The following is a 12,458-nucleotide window of genomic DNA, read 5'->3' on the forward strand; positions in this document are numbered from 1 at the left end:
CGCCGGCTGGGAGCGGGCGCGGGGCTGAAGAGCTCGGCTGCCGCCCGTCACCCCGGGAACCCGCACGGGGAAGGGGTGCCCTGTCCGTCCCGTCAGAGGCAGCTGCCGGCACCGCAGCGCTCGCTCCTCCTGCGGGAGCCACAGTCCTCAGCCGCTGGGCTGGGCTGGGCAGGCGACCCCGCGCCGAGCGCTCCCCGCGGGACCCTCCCCGGCTCCGTTTCCAGACACTCGACATCCCAAGTGGCCGCTCCCCGGGTCTGGCGAACGGCACCGGCAGCTGGGAGCCACAAGGTGAGCGACTGTTGGTGAACACCAGCAGCAGCGCGGCCCGGCCGGCGCGCGGGCCCCTCTCCAGCCCGAGGGGCAGCGCGGGGTCGTGGCTAATTGGGATTTCCCAGGTCAGCGGCCTGACCACGCGCAGTGCTCGGACTCGAGAAGCTGCCTGCAGCGTGGGCAGGAGGGAACCAACTCACCCTTCTGGATGATCTTCTGGGCTTGCTTCCTGACTCGAGCGTTGCGCAGAAACCGCCACTCTCTCTCCTTGCGGATCTGGCTCTCCAGGTCATGCTCCTCTGGGATCTTTCAGTGTATCAGCATATTCACAACACAAAAAAACAGCAACCATCAAAACTCCACGAATCACCTCTGTAACACACTCACACACACGCGTGTCAGACTAAGCCATAAATTCTGTAGGGTCTCCAGCTTCGGGCAGTGAACAGAGGAGCTCATGGGACCTTGTGCTATTAAATACTTGAGCATCTTTCTGATCTAAATCTTCCCCATCATTTGTAATCTCCTCTCCTCTCCTTTTGCTGTCCTATCATTTTGTTTTAAGTCACAGGCATTTCTCCAAAGTGAATGACAGGGGGTTTCTGAAGAGCCACGTACATTCACATCGCCCGTCGCTGTATCACACGCGAGGGGTCAGTAGGGAACCTCCTTCTACTGTACCCACAGTCACCGTCACTCCCTTCCCTCCCTGAACACTGCAAGTCGGATTTCAGTGCGATACAGATTACTCTGCTTAACACTTTTCAGGTGAAAAGCATCACGTAGCAATCAGATTAAAGAAAGAACACAGCTTTGATACAGGCAGAAAGCTGAGAAAACATTAAAATCTTTCTTTCATTCTTAATAGATGACTGCAGGCCAAAAAAGGCATTACTCTACTTTCAAATCCCCGAGATGCTCGAGTTCCCAACATCGCATTTACCAGTAACAGCAACTGTTTCAGTTTCCCACACCAGAACTGGCTGTAAGAAAACGGTGCCCCTGTGTCATCGTGGTTTGATTACACCCAAACTTCCACCTGAAATCGGGGAGAGGCCCTGGAGCAGTATACAGCCACTCTGATCCATTTTACCGTGTTTATTCACAGCCCACAGCTCCGGGCCCCGCCGTACGCCACCGCTTTCCCGCACACCCCAGCCAGGTGGCCAGCGGGGAATCTGCTCCTGCGCTCCCCGCAGCTCCTGCCGGGGACTTGAGAGGTCAAGGTGCTGCTCCCGAGGGCTGGCAGAGACCCCGGGTGTTCCAAAGGGCGGGATCGGAAGGAATAAACTCATACCATCTCATCCCCAAAAGCACTGCAGGAGTTACGTATGGGTGTGTCTTATTTCATGCTTAAAAAATGACCCAAGACTAGGAACGCCACCGCTCTAGAAACATCCTTGGATCAATAAAGGGCTGAGCTGCCAGACTCTAATCCAGCTTCTCCTGACGATGGCTGTTCCAAACGGAGTACCTCTTGGAGAAGAGAGACATAAAAGACAAAGTCCTTTTACTCCTTCCCCACTCCCCACAAACACACTTTTTTTTTTTTTTTTTCCTGAATAAGAAAGTACTTAAATCATCTGTCACTATTATATAGACCATCTTCAAAATGCACTATGCTTTGGAAAACAGCTATTACTGAGCTGAATTTCTGCCTCTTTAAAATAAATAATAAGAAACTCACCCTCTACCTTTCCTCCTGGCAAAAAAAAAAAAAAAAAAAAAAGCGCACTACTATTTAAATTTTTCAAGAATACATCATCTATTAGAAAGGCAATGACAAATGACCAATAATGTAAAGCAATAAACAAACCTAAGATAAAATACATCAGAGAGCAGTGAAATTACACCTACACCTTAATGAAAATCTAGCTTCTCGGGGAATAAATTAAAGTAAGACCTAAAAGGCCAGGGGAAGGGAAGGGAATGAGCAGAATGGTAAATTCTCCTACAGGCACCCAGCGGCTTTCACAGTTTAGGACTAAGAAATACGCAGTTATGCAGTTGAGCAAAGCACTCTTCATTCGAGCAGATAAAGAATATCAGATTAAAGGAGCTGCTGGGCTTTTCAGCTCTGAAGAAAAATAACTCTTCCAAGGAGGCTGAGCGGGCAGTTGTTTTTATCATCTGGTATCAGTAAGATTCCTCCTGTAACGAGCTCTCTCAGGGCACGGTCCCCAGACGCTACAGCATCAGTAGCTCGCATATGGCACGACAAGGCTCAGACGGGGCTGGAAGCTCGCTCAGCGCCAAGGACTGGAGGGTGAAATACTCTGGCGAGAGGCAGGGAGGGTGCAGGCCCCCAGGCACCCGGACCAGAGACCAGGAGGCTCCCACCGAGCCCAGCAAACACCCTCCATCCGCGACCCGGGGGCCGCCCGCACCCCCGGCTTCTGCTTGGCCCCTCTGACAGCAGCGAAGGGCTTTTGGGGCAGAAATGCTCTTTCTATTCCAAGCCCCGCCCGCGCAGTGTGCCCTGTGTGCCACCTGCAAGCGGAGGAGCAGATGGCAAAAGGGACTGAGCAAGAAACCAAGACAGAAGCGTGGCCACCCCCCCCCCCAGCCTGTCACCAGCGGGATGACAGATCTCTGGGGACACGCTGGCAGGCGAGAAACCTCCAGCGCTGCTTTGCTAAGTCAAACCTGTGTGTACCGATTGCTTTGGAGACAATAAACTGCCAAATGTCCAACCATCAGCCCAAAGCCCCCACACCTGAGACCCTCAGACAGGCAAGCGAAGGCCCGCATGACGCGCACAGCGAGACTGCAGGGTTCTGTGGTAAAAAGAGCACAACTCCTCCTCCCCAGCAACGCCAGAGCATTTATTTGGTTTGAAAATGGACGTACAGATCCTTTTAAGACCGTGTGTGAGAACACCCTTGCTGCGTGGCACCGCTGGCCCCTCCGTGGTCGTCCCCGCGGGGCTGCAGCGCGGCTGAGCCCGGCGCCGCCACACGCTCTCCCCAGGCGCAGGGGGATGCAGGGGCTCGTGTCTACCCTCTTGTGCTGTTCCTGCACCTCCTCCTTTCTAGGCTGCCTGCAGGCAGGGCCCAGTATGTCCTCTCTCCTCACTGAAACCTCATCATCTTTTGGCAGTGTCTGGAGCAGTTACTGTCCTTCCAACTGTAGCATTTTGGTGCATCCCCAAGCCCTGCGTTCATCCACAGGTCCTTAAAAAAGGAATTAAAACGGTTATTATCATTTCCTTGATAGGAAATAAAGGCATCTCTACAGTCTGCAGGCTTTCCTCTCCGCTGTCTGGGCAGAACTGACAATGACAAAATCCTTCTGTATCTCGTTAGCTGTGGCCTCTGATTGCTTTGCCCACTGGAGACAATGCTTGTGGCGGGTGAGTAACGGTGACCTGAGCTGTGCCAGGTCAGGGGATCCCCCCAGAAACCAAACCTCCCCGGCCCCTGGTACCACACACAGCTCCTGCACGTACCCCGAACGCCGGCGCAGGGCAGCAGCCAGAGCTGACTCAGTACCAGAGATTATTTCACTGTCTCAGATCCCCAGCACGTTACTGAGATCCAGCGCAGAGTGAGGCACCAACTGATGAGGGGAGAGAAGGGCCCTGTCTGGATCTTCCTGCATGGAATCCTATTTAATCCCTCGGTTTTTGTGTCAGTTCCCGTGTTTGCATCCACACTGCCGGTGTGCTGCTTGACTGTGACAAACCTGGAAGCTGGACGCCATCCCAGCAAAGCCCTTCCTCCCCCAGAACAGCGGAGGAATGAGCGTGTCTTCCCCTGGCTTGGTCCACTCCTGGTGCCTGGGCACCTCCCTGCAGCTCCCCCAATTCTCGTTTGCTCTCGGGCGGCCTCTGCCCCCGCACTCAGCCACTTGCCACCTTTGTCTTCCTCTTCATCCTCTGAAGATGTGAGCAAAGGGGAGTCCCAGCTGCTCGCCCGTGGGATCACCATGTTGTGGAGGGGTTATTTCCACCTATCCCTGCACGATGCAGTCAGTTCCTTGCAGTAAGAGAACACTAAGGGCATATGTTAAAGTCTTGGCTTCGGTGCAGTTGACTCAAACCGCAGTCTCTGTGCCAAAGGCTCTGCAGACGGGGGATGTCATCACCTTGGAACTGGTAAGGGAGGTTCCTGCAAAGATGCTTCCGCCAGGATCTGTGTGTGTCCAAAAGCTTCCCCCAGGTCCAGCTGGGATCACAGCTGAAAATGCCCAAAATATCCTCGCTGAGCACTAGATGCTTACTTCAGGTGGCTCCAGTTCAGATCCAGACTCTGGGGCTCACCAGTCCCAGTGTTATCATTAAGCTGATTGATGCTGGTTGGAGTTTGGTGAACAGGCAAGTTAAAAAGAGAAGGAACAGGGCCCGAGCCTGCATAGAAAGAAACCTGGCACGATTCTGTGGGAGCGCCACAGAGGTTTCAGAGAATAAAAATGGCAAGAACAATGCAGAAAAATCCCCGGGCGTCCTTTTAAAGTGTTATCAGAGAGTAAACGTACAATACTCTTAATGAAATAAACTCTGTTGAACTCAACTTATCCTTAAAAAGCATTGCAAGTAAGCGTAACCTAGCAGAGATGCTCTAAGCTAGTTTAGTTAAGCGTGACACAGGCCGTTAGAGTACTGCTGCTGCACAGGCAAGGTTTGACCGGCCGAGCCCTCAGCCCGTCGCCGAGCGAGCAGGAAGAGTCGGAGCCCGCAGGTAAAACGCAGCCCTTTGCTCCCACGGCCAGGGCAGAGCTCCACGGCTCCTCTTGTCAGGAGGGAGCAGCAATCTAAGAAAATATGAACCCCACAGAACACGTCACCGGGGAGCTTCTGGTGACAAACAAGCGCGGGAGCGCGTCGGGACGTGTGTGCAGCCGAGAGCTGTGACCTCCAGCCCAGCTGCTGCTGGCTGGGTAAACAGAAATTATTATTCAAAAGAATGAACTATTTAAGGCCATTCATTCATGTCTGTCTCCCTCCCAGCCAGCTCCCGTTTAAGCCTCAGAAAGTCCTTTCAGTAAGCCAGAGCCCGGTTCCGGCTGTCCCGGGCAGTGCTACCCGGGGAGGATCAGCCACGCGCCCGCTCCCACCAGCTCCCACTCGCACAGGAGCCAGTTATGATCCTGAAAGCTCCCACCAAGCAGCATCCTTTGAAACCCAACGAAACGTTTCTCCTTTAGCTCTGCCTCTGCCTCTCGGGGCGGCAGCGAGCGTTCGGAGGGGAGCAGGGGGGTCAGCAGACAGCTCCAGCGGCGCTTCCCCGGGAACGTCCCCGCAGCCGTCGCACGGAGGCTCACTCCTCCACCGGGACTCTGAACCCGGCCAAGCACGGTGCTGAAGCTAAGGCAGGGAGTTATCAGGAAGGATTGCTTATGTAATTCTCACCTTCCAGGATCCTCACCGGCTCCTGCCTGCGTGTTCTGCCAGCCCTGGCAGTGACAGATGCTGCTCCCGCTCCCCCTGACTCAGGGCTTCCTGACAGCTGGCACGAGGCCTCCCCGGGCCTCTCGGGCCAAGACTGCCCGTGGTTCACAGAACAGCCTTTTGCCACAGGAGTTTTCAGGAAGAGGGTAGGTATCTTGTTTTTCCTGGCACACTGAGAATTCACAATGCAGTATTTTCTTTCTCCGTTTATTTGATTAGATAATCAATAAATCAAATTCGGTATGATGGCTTGAAACCGAGCCAGTGATTTACACTGGAAATTAATCCCTCAATCTTTCCAGTGAAGGCATTCTCGGAGCAAGGTCTATGAAGCAAAACTAAATTCATAAATTAAATATGACTAAGATGCACTCACAGTCATTTTATGTTTATTCATTACAGGAATAGTTGTCTTGCCTTTCCCTGTTTATGACGGTAGGCAGCATCTCCAATGAAGTGTCAGAATTAAACATCAATGTCATCTTTTTCCACCAGTACTCAGTAGACTTTACTTTTTGCCTTTTTCATGAGGCTGAAGTTCCCAAAAGACAACAGCCACCAGGCAGGGCTGTTTGTTCTTTGTTCCTGCAGGAACAGCAGTTCCAGGAAAGGAGCCCTCTGCAGCAGCTCAGCCACCACAGGACGGCCAGTCCTGCTGATTACACAAGCTGCAATCAAGGAACGCCAAAGAAAGTTCTCGTAGAAGGATTTCTTCTTGCACACCATGTTACATCTAATTCCCTGTTAGGACAACGCACAAGTTTTTTCTGCAGAAACCCTCTACTTGGCCTTTTAAAGCTGCTTTACAGAAGCAATGGGGAAATCAATCCTCTTCCTTATTTTATTAGAAAATAGATTTTGTTTTGCTTAAACTTTTACCTAAAACATTGCTACCGAGGACAGTCCGTGCTCAGAAAACTCAACCCCAGTCAGTATTTCCAAACAAAACCACTTAGGAAACGATTTACAAGAAGCCACACAGGCTGCTACACCAGCAGAAGCCGAAGAGACAGAGCGGGGGGTGTGGGGAAGCCCTCCATTTCCATGAGTCCCCTTTCCTGGCTTCTGTAGATTAGTACAGAAATGCTCCGCATCGTTTATTTCCTCCCCTAATTCCCTAATTTTAGCACAGGGAGTAGTAAACCCCCACACAGAGCACTGATCCTGCCTTTGGCTCGCTGTCTACCCTGATTTATTTTATTAAGACAGACACCACTCTTCACTGGGAAGAGCTTTCCTTAAAAAGCAGACAAATGTTTTTAATAAGAACTAAAGACACGGAACAACATCCCCCTCCTCCTCCCCTCTTGTACTCTCTTCTGGACTTGAATCAAGACACCAAAACTCATGCTGATGAGAGAAAGCCTTGGTTTAAAGCTTGACCTAGCAAACCAAGCCCCACAGGCCAGCCACATGTCCTAATGAATTATTCTGCTAATGATATCACAAGAAAGTTAATGTCACTGAGCTGAGGAACCAGCTTTAAAGCAATCGCTTTACCATCGAGTCTGTCCTCCTGGTGATTCTTTAAAGAAATCAAAGCCACACAGACACTGGCTGCCATGCGACTCCTTTGCTGATCCCCTTCAACTTGGGGCAATTACTTCACCTCCTCACCGAACAATTCAACACAGAGCGGAGGGAGCGGTGGCGGATGGTTCAGTGGCAATTCTTGGATGAGGCAGCACATTAAATGTAAGATTTCTTCATTATTAAGATTTAAATATCAGTGGTTGGATACGAACACCCGTTGTGGAGCTGCTCAGGTAATGGTATTAATACCGACTGTGCATTATTATTCATGGAAATTGCAATACCTCCAAGAAATTAAGCTGAAAGTTCTGTTACAGTTTGTGCTGCTTCACTCCCCAGGTACCTGGAGGCTTGCTTTATCGTGTTGGCTTATAATAAGGCAAGATTTACTGCTTGCTTTCATTTCATACTTAAAATTGAAACCTGATCTTTGGCTAAAAGATTCTGGGAATTTAACAGTTTCTCTTTCCAGTCACTGATGATCTTTGCCCATCTCTCAAGAGCTCTGTTTTGCTTTTTTCCCTGGGACAAAGCTTCAGTGTATCTCTCATTTCACTCAAAGCCAACTTAGTTACCAGAACACGCTTCTAAAAAGATCTCAGTGGAGATTGGTCATTACCACCCTCATTCTTTGCCATAATAGAACTTTTTCTTTTTTAATCTTTAAAAATCAACAGTGATGATGCCAAAGTTTCCCCCAGGCAGTCATGTGGATGTCCAGCCACTATCACTTTCTCCTTTTCAAGTTAAAGGGGTCTCTACCAGGAACCTGTAAGCAGAGCACAGCTCTGAGGTCACACTCGAGTACAAAGCTCTTTCCTTTCCCTCGCCAGACTGAAGGAAAAGGAAGGGGAAAAGAGGAGAGGGAGGCTCAGGACACCAGCACTTCTCAGGAGCTGCAGTGCCGTGGTTCAGAAAGCACGCACAGAGATAACCAAGTATTACCTTCATGACCGGCTGAGCAAAATACTTGGCGCTCCAGTCACAAAACCCCGTCTGCACTGTGGCCGAAATGAAACTTTTGTGTCCAACGGTATCATCGGCATCGTCAGTGGTCTGTCCAGAAAGAGAGCAGGATGTTAACCCACGTCCCTGCCGTTCACGCAGGCAAGATGCACACATAGTAATCCCCAGCCTTCAACACATCCCCGGGCAGAAAAAAGCTCCAACAGGTTGCCAAGGATATGACATTTCTGACATCTAGCTCTACGATCCCTGTCATTACATTAGCTCTTTGGAAATGCGACAATTCCCTCGTCTGCACAGCACAAGACATAATCAGGCTACCGTATGAATCAGGGCTGAAGCATGAGCGCATCATCAAAATCAAGTCCCAGGATGAGTTTTCTCACGGACTCCCAAGCATCTGGCATGAGAAACAGTGGAGCAGTGAAGATGATTCAAGATAAAGCGCAGCCAGACGCAGCTCCAGATCAAGGGCATATATGGATTGAATATCTGCTACGAAGCACAAGACATCCAAAAGGAAAATGGAGAAAGTACTCCATTCACTCAGGTTTCAGGCATTTTTTCAGAAAACAGGATCCAGGGTAGTGCTGCCGTCCCCATGAGAAGTGAAGCTGTTGCTATAAAGGCTTCAACATTTCTTCCTTGCAATCACACAGAGAACTGAGCATCCACCTCCGGGAGCTTCTGTGAGATCCCTGGCTAGAGGCAGAAATGCCGAGGGAAGGGAAGAGCAGTCACTGCTCAGCAGCCAGGACACGGAAAGCCGTGCTGCCCACCTGTGCCGTGGGCTGAGGCACAGGCCTCGGCCTCCGGCGGGAGAGTCCTTCCCTTTTACAGCCCTGGGGGGAGAGAAGGAGGGTCAGGGCCCCCCCTCCACCCCGCCCTGGGCCGTACTAGAGCTTCCTCCCAGCCCCAGAGCCCGCACCACAAAAATCCCAGAAACACGCAGTAGAGGGAGAGGGAGACACAAAACGGCTGCCGGCTGGCTGAGTCCTGCAGAACCCCGAGCACTGGTAAGCAACAGTCCCGATCTCCAAGCGATGGCCACGGGCATGTCCCGGTGTGCTCAGGCCCCGCCGTGTTCATCCGAGTGACTGAGCTGAAGCCATCTGCAGGTGACATGCAGCATCCTTTGTGCATACTAAAATCTGACTAATTGCTCGACTTGGCACCACACCAGCCCTTCATGCTTCTGCAAATGGGAGAGCACCCAGGACGGAGGGCTGTCTTTACGGAACGCTGACAGGCGCGACAGCCCTCGCTGCCTGCACGGGAAGGGCCCTCGCAGCTCCGAGCGCAGCCGCTCGCCCCCAGCACGGGACCTGTAAGGAGCTTCGCTCTTCCCAGTAACAGCCTGGACTCGCATCCTCCCTTATGGACAGTGAAGAGGGGCTGCCCAGCGTGGGGTGGGTACGGGCTGCTGGAAAGAAGGTCAATGTTCCGCTGCAGCAGCACTGACCAGACTCTCAAGAGGAATGTCACTTCGTATGTCAAACGAAGAAGAATCTCCCCCTTTCCCTCCTCAGTCCTTGCTTTGCTGAGGTCGGAGAAAAAGCACATGAGGGTCACAGATCTGGCTCTGCGTTATCACTCATGCAGACAAATGTTTATGAAAGACTAAGCAATCAACTCTGATTAAACACTTCTTAGCAGCAGAAGTGAATAATGCTCTATCAAAAGCTGTAAAACAAAATTTATCCTGATGGAAAAAATAAAAATTAATCCGTTTTTATTTGACTGGTTAGAGGAAGCCAATCTGGAGTTAACAGCAGCTAGAAGCAAACAAGAGATACGTAGAAATAAACCACACAGAACAGAACACGGAGCAAACCCCAGTGAAGTGGGGAAGCACTCAGCTCTGAAAGGAAAGTCTCTTCACCTGTTCTGGCCCTTTGTCGAACATCTTCCTTGTCCTGGGGAACTGGTGGGAGTGGGGGGTGTACTGAACGCCCACGCTGCCGACGTTGGCCGGTCGCGCAGACGCGATGTCCCGACTGACCGGCTGCTTGGTCACATCGTTGGTCAGGCTGGAGCTGCTTGTGCTGGTGGTTGGAGGTGACCCTCTAAAGACCAAAAAATAGAGGGGAAGGATTTAGGTATCACTGGACACGAGACTCCCGTGTGTGAATTACGTCGCTTTTACTTGGTTTCTGTCTTTTAAGGTTTACACATCACCGCTGTGCTTCCTCCACAAAAACAAACCAAAAGAACACAATCCCCCCCGTCCCCTCCGACAGACATACAAACCCCAAAACAAGAGTGAACCTTGACTGTGCCAACTCCAGAGTGAGGATAAAAAAAAAATTAACATTTTGGGAACCTGCGGGTCCAACAGTCACAGGTCACGTGCCTGACCTAAGGCACCGAGACTCACCCTGGACTTCCACGGGGAGACTGGAAGTCCTGTCAGCCCACAGAAAAGCATTTTAATTTACGTGTAAATTGAGATTTTCGCACCTTATTGCACAGTTATGTTATACTATAGAAAACACTAAAAAACTACCACTGTGCAGTTCTGGCCCCTCCATTCCAGCTCCACACCTTACTGGTGCTCCCTGATTACGGTACCGCTGGAGCGTGGTGTTTTCTCTTGGAGAGCAGGTTTTGGGAAATAATACAATTTTCAAATCCTAGCTTGACCCATAACATTATCACTATTTTCTTGCAGCTTAAGGCACTGCTTGTTGATCACCAGATAACCCTGGCTTTTATCAGCTGAAAGGGCAGAAAATACAGATCAGACTTCAATGGGAAATCTGGATACCACAGAGCCTGGGCCAGAGTGCACCAGTAAAACCAGCAACATTTAGCTCATCCTTTCAATCCATCTTTAAATAACTACTGTGGCTTGTTACTCTTTGTCCTTAAAAAGGATAAAAGGAAGAAACTCCCCACCTTTTCCCAGAGCTTTTGTTTCTGAACACCTCACCAGCTCTGAGACAAGAAGCTACTGAGACCTCGGCGTGTTCTCTCCCTGGTGCAGTTAACTGGGACGGTGGCTCGAGCGGGGCCCCCGAACCCCACCACGAAGTGCCAGAGGGTGACACTGGCGCTTACCCGACTTGGTGGATGTGCATGCCCTTGTTGGTGGGGCTGGCGGGGGCAGACTGAGTCAGCGAGGAGGTGTCGAGGATGCGCTGGGGGCGAGCATTTACTGTTGCCTAGAGAAAAAAACACAGCGGAGTCCTGAACAGCCAAGACTGCAAAACCCCAGCCGCAGTTGTTTGTTATCTAACACAATTGCACACCTGGGGTTAAATGAAGTTAAGCTCTCTGTCGCTGTGTGGGGGTGTTTAAAAATGTATATGAAAAAAAGCCCCTGTGCAGTTCCCAACACATAAGATGATTTTACTACCTTTTTAGTCAGAAAACACTTACCAGAGAGTAAGTACCCTTCTGTTACTCACAGGGAAATGGCTCTGACTAACACATAAGCCTCTTCCCTAAACCAGCTGCAGTGCAGGACCCGCACTGGCACTGCGCAGCCCGCGGGCAGGCAGAGCCCCGGGCTCCCCCTCAGCAGCCAGGCTTCCCCTCGCCCAGGGCACTGCCGTTCTTACCGCCACGAGAACTCAAGCACGCGTGACCCTGATTTGAGGCAGAACTCTCCTCGTGAATCTGGCAGCTGCCCGCAGCCGCCTCCTGTTGCTGCTCCCCCTGCCCTAAGGAGGGCTGTGACAGGGGGCCCTTTCCACCAGCTACAGGAGACCTGTTTCTCAAAAAGCCTGAAAAATTACTGTCCTTCCTCCTGGGGAAAGCCTCAAAAAAAAAAAAAAAAGCACACAAACAGGCACCTCGCCATCTCGCACTCCTCCAGGCTGAGCACGCTGCTCACGGCGTGCAAACAAGGCTCCCCTTCAGGAAGGGAGAAGCCTCCCGGTGCTTACAGACTCCTTTCGTCCTCTTCCACAGCACCCCACCTTCTGCGAGACGTTTGAAATTTCTCCCATATTGAAATATATTTTAAAAGAAGCCCCAGACTGGCACGAAAGAACCTGAAGGGACAAAAAACGGCCATCCCACAGGCAAGATGACTTTCATCCTCTCTCTGCACAGTAAGAAAATCCGCACACATCCTGCAGCACAAGAGCTGAGCAGGGTCTCGGGGGGGGGACACGAGGGCTGGTGTCCAGCTGAAAGCCAGCTGAGCCAGGTGAGACCAGCAGCTACTGAAACACAGAGCGCTCAAAATCAAGAGCTGCAGACATGGTCCTCTGGAGCCCAGGCAGCCCGCGAGCTTTTACAAGTTAATGCCTCCACAACGCAGCACCAAGAGCCAGCGTGAACAGCGGCG

The 12,458-nt window shown here is 51.4% G+C and overlaps 1 protein-coding gene across 5 annotated transcripts in view; it reads right to left on the reverse strand.

Moving 5' to 3' along the window:
• RPTOR (regulatory associated protein of MTOR complex 1) overlaps positions 1-12,458 on the reverse strand; it is a 151,658-nt gene that overhangs the window by 24,868 nt on the left and 114,332 nt on the right. For all 5 annotated transcript variants that reach the window (XM_074922467.1, XM_074922466.1, XM_074922465.1 and 2 more), the window contains 4 exons: positions 11,222-11,325; positions 10,044-10,227; positions 8,141-8,251; positions 474-579 (listed from right to left, as the gene is read on the reverse strand). In XM_074922467.1, coding sequence (XP_074778568.1) covers positions 474-579; positions 8,141-8,251; positions 10,044-10,227; positions 11,222-11,325 — 505 coding nt within the window. The remainder of the gene's footprint in view (positions 1-473; positions 580-8,140; positions 8,252-10,043; positions 10,228-11,221; positions 11,326-12,458) is intronic.

Source organism: Athene noctua, chromosome 18, assembly GCF_965140245.1.
Source record: "Athene noctua chromosome 18, bAthNoc1.hap1.1, whole genome shotgun sequence".
NCBI classification, from domain to species: Eukaryota; Metazoa; Chordata; class Aves; order Strigiformes; family Strigidae; genus Athene; species Athene noctua.